General features: G+C 44.0%; 1 protein-coding gene across 1 annotated transcript in view; it reads right to left on the reverse strand.

Moving 5' to 3' along the window:
• LOC116069757 (zinc finger protein 791-like) overlaps positions 1-4,895 on the reverse strand; it is an 8,183-nt gene that overhangs the window by 2,205 nt on the left and 1,083 nt on the right. The window contains exons 2-4 of the mRNA XM_031340643.1: positions 4,015-4,251; positions 2,390-2,516; positions 1,816-1,876 (exon numbers count right to left, since the gene is read on the reverse strand). Of these exons, the coding sequence (XP_031196503.1) occupies positions 1,816-1,876; positions 2,390-2,516; positions 4,015-4,017 (191 nt within the window). The 5' untranslated portion in view covers positions 4,018-4,251. The remainder of the gene's footprint in view (positions 1-1,815; positions 1,877-2,389; positions 2,517-4,014; positions 4,252-4,895) is intronic.

The raw sequence follows: 4,895 nt of genomic DNA on the forward strand, positions 1-4,895 counted from the left end.
AAAAAAAAAAATAGAAGCCCATTACTAATAGTTGTTTATTACTTAATGTTCACTAATACACATCAGAATTACATTTTTATAACCAGGGCATGGTGGTATATCAGCTCGTGGGAGGCTGAGGCAGGAGGATCACAAATATAAGGGCCGTTAATGTTATAAAGCAAGGGTCTATCTTAAAATAAAGCAAAAGCTAGGCTGGTAGTGCATGCCTGTAATCCCAGCATTTGGAAAGCTGAGGCAGGAGGACTGTTAGCCCTTGGTCAGCAAGGGCTAAACAGCAGGCTCCTGTCTCAAAACATCAAACCAGGGCCTGGAGAAACGGCCAAGGTTAGGAGCACTCACTACTTGTCTAGGTTTGTACCCACATGGTGGCTCAGAATCACCTATAATTCTAGTTCACAAAAGAATTCACACTGGTGAGAAGCCCTGTGTGTGTAAGAAGTGTGGAAAAGCCTTCAGTTCCGATACCCTCTTTTGGCCCCTGGGGACTCCTGCATGCATGTGGTACACATAAATTCAAGCAGATAGAGACATACATAAACATACATAAATATAATAATAACCCCAAACCAATAAAAAGTACAATAACAGAAAGTATTATTAATATATAAGTTTGTGTTTTCCTCCCCCCACCCTCACCCCATACAGGGTTTCTCTGAGTATCCCTGGCTGTCCTGGAAGTCATCTGTAGTACAGGCTGGCCTTGAACTCAGATCTGTCTGTCTCTATCTCTAGTGCTGGGATTAAAGGTGTGCACAACCACCCAGTTTATATGGAGTCTCTTAATGCAGTTTCCAAGTTAAAAAATCTTTTTTTTGAGTGGTGGTGGTGTACACCTTTAATCCCAGCACTTGGGAGGCAGAGGCAGGCAGATTTCTGAGTTCAAGGACAGCCTGGTCTACAGAGTGAGTTCCAGGGCAGCCAGGGCTACACAGAGAAATCCTGTCTCGAAAAAAACAAAAAACAAAAAAAATTTTTTTGAGAATCTTATTATATAACCCTGGCTGACTTTGATCAGCTTTGAACTCATGATGCCCCCCTCCCCTGCCTTTAATTTACTATGATCCTCCTGCCTTTGTCTTCAAAGTATTGGGATTACAGGTGTGCACCACTGTGGTGGTTTGAATAGATTTGGCCCCCATAGTTATATGTTCCAATGCTTGGCCATAGGGAGTAGCACTTTTAGGAGATGTGGCCTTGTTGGAGGAAGTGTGTCACTGTGTAGGTGGGCTCTGAGTTCTCTCAGACTCTGCCCAGTATGAAAGATAGTCTTGGGGCTGGAGAGATGGCTCAGCAGTTAAGAGCACTGACTGCTCTTCCAAAGGTCCTGAGTTCAAATCCCAGCAACCACATGGTGGCTCACAACCACCTGTAATGAGATCTGACACCCTCTTCTGGAGTGTCTGATGACAGCTACAGATAATAAATAAATAAATCTTTAAAAAAAAAAAAAAAGAAAGAAAGAGAGTCTCCTCCTGGCTGCCTTTGGATCAAAATGTAGAATTCCTGGCTCCTTCAGCGCCATGTCTGCCTGCATGCTGCCATGCTTCTCACCATAATGGACTGAACCTCTGACACTGTAAGCCAGCCCCAATTAAATGTTTATCTTTATAAGAGTTTCCTTGATCATGGTGTCTCTTCACAGGCAACCCTAACTATCCTATCTAATAAAATATTTAATGTTCAATATCTGTGTCATTTAAAATACCTTGGTAACATTTTTTTAAAGAAAACCATATATGGGTTTCTTTTGGTTGCCTAATTGAAAAATGTAATATGTAGTAAGATTCTGCTTTCTTTAGTGTGTAAACTCACCTTACATTTTCCTCTTGGATTCTGTACTGATTTGTAACATCCTGGTCTTCTAATTCACTCCCTAAAATGTAAAACCAGAAAATCATTATACACTCTTAGAGATTACAAAAATCTATTTAGGTTCTAGGTCTGAGACAAGTTCATAATGCCTGGTTTACATTAATGTAAACCACTTTTTACATTCTATTTTTTTTCATGGTTTTAAGGCATTTATTGTAGAAGAGCAGAGAGGGGAGGAAATAGGGAAGTAGAGGCCGGCCATGGCCACGTGGAGAGAGGGGGGGCAAAGGGGGAAGGGAGAAGCAAGCAGGAAGCAGGAATAGGAGCCACTTCTTACATCCTAACTCTTAAAACAGTGATGGTGGGCAAGAAATCACTGTCAGTAGGCCTGGTGGTGCATGCCTTTAATCCTAGCACTGGGGAGGCAGAGGCAGGAGGATCTCTGAAAGCTGAAGGCCAGCCTGCTCTACATAACGAGTGGGGATAGTAGTGGGACCTTATCTCAAACAATCCCAGCAACAAAAAATTCCTTGTCATATAATTACCTACATAAAGGAAACAGCCTCTTCCTTACCCACAGAGGCCAGGTTCCTCATGGTTTCCAACATCACATCTTCGTAGAGTTTCTTCTGTGCAGGACATAGCAGGGCCCACTCTTCCTGAGTGAAAGTCACACACACGTCCTCAAAGGTCACTGAATCCTAAACATTCCACGTTTGTAAAGAAGAGTGAGGGAAATCTATTAGTCTGTAAATGCACATGCACACTATTTTCTTTTTCCTTTGCAGTACTGGGGACTGAACCAAGCGTTATTCATGCTAGGCGAACTATATCATCCAGGTAGCCTCATGCAAAGGTGACATACAATTCTGTGGTCGCTCAACACTTACTTCTTGATTGTCAGTTTTACTAATTGTTCATCGTGAGTTGTCTAAGTTTAACAGCATCCAGAAAGCATGAACACAGGTTACATTTTTACCATGGCCACTGCACAAACGTTTTTAAAACTATAATTGAATTTGCTTTTTGAGATAAGAGTCTCAAGTACTCCAAGCAGACCTCCAACTTGCTATGATATGAAAGACGGCCTTGAACTCCTGGTCCTCCTGCCTCTACCTTCCAAATGCTGGGATTGAAGATGACATGCTCCCATACCTAGATATTTACTCACTTATTTATAGATGGGGTTTAACTCCACAGTTCAAGCTGATCTGGAAGATGTGATCTTCCTGCCTAGTGCTGTGGTTACAGGCCATGACTGGCTGTCACTGCAAGTCTTACTAAGTCTATACTGGTAGTTCAACTGGAATAAATATTTTTCATCTTTTTTTTTTTGGTGAGAAAAATTCATTTTTTACTGAACATAATGCTTGATACTTCTTCCTCAAGACTTTTAAGGGCTGAGAACACAGACATTCATCATGTCTGACTCTAGGCTGAGGATTTAATGTATAAGGATGCACTGAAGAGCTACAAATTTTCCCCATTCCCCTCATTAGACACCAGATGCCACAAATTCTATAGATCTGATGCCCTCTTCTGGGGTGTCTGAAGACAGCTACAGTGTACTTACATATAATAAATAGATCTTTAAAAAAAAGAAAGAAAGAAAGACCCTATAAAGTCTACTAGAAAACCCTTGGACCTAGTAAACACAGTAAAGTTGCAGGATACACAATCAGTAATTTTTTTTTTTTTTTTTTTTTTTGAGACAGGGTTTCTCTGTATAGGCTTCGCTGTCCTGGAACTCACTCTGTAGACCAGGCTGGCCTCGAACTCAGAAATCCGCCTGCCTCTGCCTCCCAAGTGCTGGGATTAAAGGCGTGCGCCACCACTGCCTGGCCCCGTGAAGTTCTGTTTTAAACTGAAGTGGGAAGAACCTGAGGTTTAGAAATTCGCAAAGGCTGTGGAAATTTAGAGATTTGCTTCTGGACCTAGAAAGACTAGATTAGAGGGCAAGGCCTCAAATAGGTGGCTGTATCCAACACCACCTATTCATAAGATCGAGTGGTACTAGTGACCCTGGGGCAAGCTGGAGGCCCGGGCAGCACAAGAGTAGCTCTTCCAGTGCTCAGATCCGATCACAGACCCTCAGGGCTCAGAGCCCCGCGCCCGAAACCCCGCTCCTGCTGAGCTGGCCGCTGTGCAAACGCACTCTCCTTCCCTCCCCCCTCCCCTTGGCGGGGCAGCCGCACTCACCATCGCAGGCCTTCGCGGATCAATGCTTTGCCTTGTCTCCAAGAAATCGCACTTGTCTGTCACCTAGTCGGAACAGACTTATCTGACGTCCGCGCATGTGCATAACACGGCCACGCCCACTCCCGCCTTAAGGGAGTCATCTTTCTTGATCGACCTGGTAGTGGAGGCCCTAAAGCGGGACTTCTGCGTTTAGATTGTTCTGGTGAGACCCGGACGGACGTCTTTCCGCAGCTGCTTCTGAATAAGGGAACGCAAATATGCTCGGTTTTCTGATGGTGGGACCTCTAGCGTTATCCAGAGTAGTTTATAGTGTTTGCAAGAGGACCGAAAGCCTTCCAGGGATGAAGGCTGTTCCAGAAATCACGGTTGTTTGCCATAGACACTTTGTTTTTCAAGGCAGGCTGTCCTGAAACTCGTTCTGTAGACTAGGCTAGCCTCTAACAGAAATCTGTCTGCCCGTGCCTCCTGAGTGCAGGATTAAAGGCCATCGCTGCCGCCGGCCCTGCAGACACTCTTTAAAAGTAACCCTGAAGCTGGGCATGGCAATGCACTTTGTAATCTCAGAGTTTAGAAAGCTGAAGCATCATCAGGAATTCAAGCGCTTGTGATTAGTTCAAGGCCAGCCCGAGCTGCATGAGACCCTGTATATAAAATAAAGTGAACTTGAGGGTAATAGTTCAGTGCTTAACCATTGTGAAACCACCCACCTTCACAAACAAAAAAGTGTCCCTGTTACATATGATCAGGGTTTGCATCATAGATTCCCCATAATCACAGATCCAGGTTTAAGAAAGGAATTCCCAAGGAAGATGGTACGCCATGAGAGCGAAGTGGCGGAAGAAGAGAATGCGCAGGCTGAAGCGCAAGAGAAGAAAGATGAG

Source organism: Mastomys coucha, unplaced genomic scaffold (assembly GCF_008632895.1).
Source record: "Mastomys coucha isolate ucsf_1 unplaced genomic scaffold, UCSF_Mcou_1 pScaffold22, whole genome shotgun sequence".
NCBI classification, from domain to species: Eukaryota; Metazoa; Chordata; class Mammalia; order Rodentia; family Muridae; genus Mastomys; species Mastomys coucha.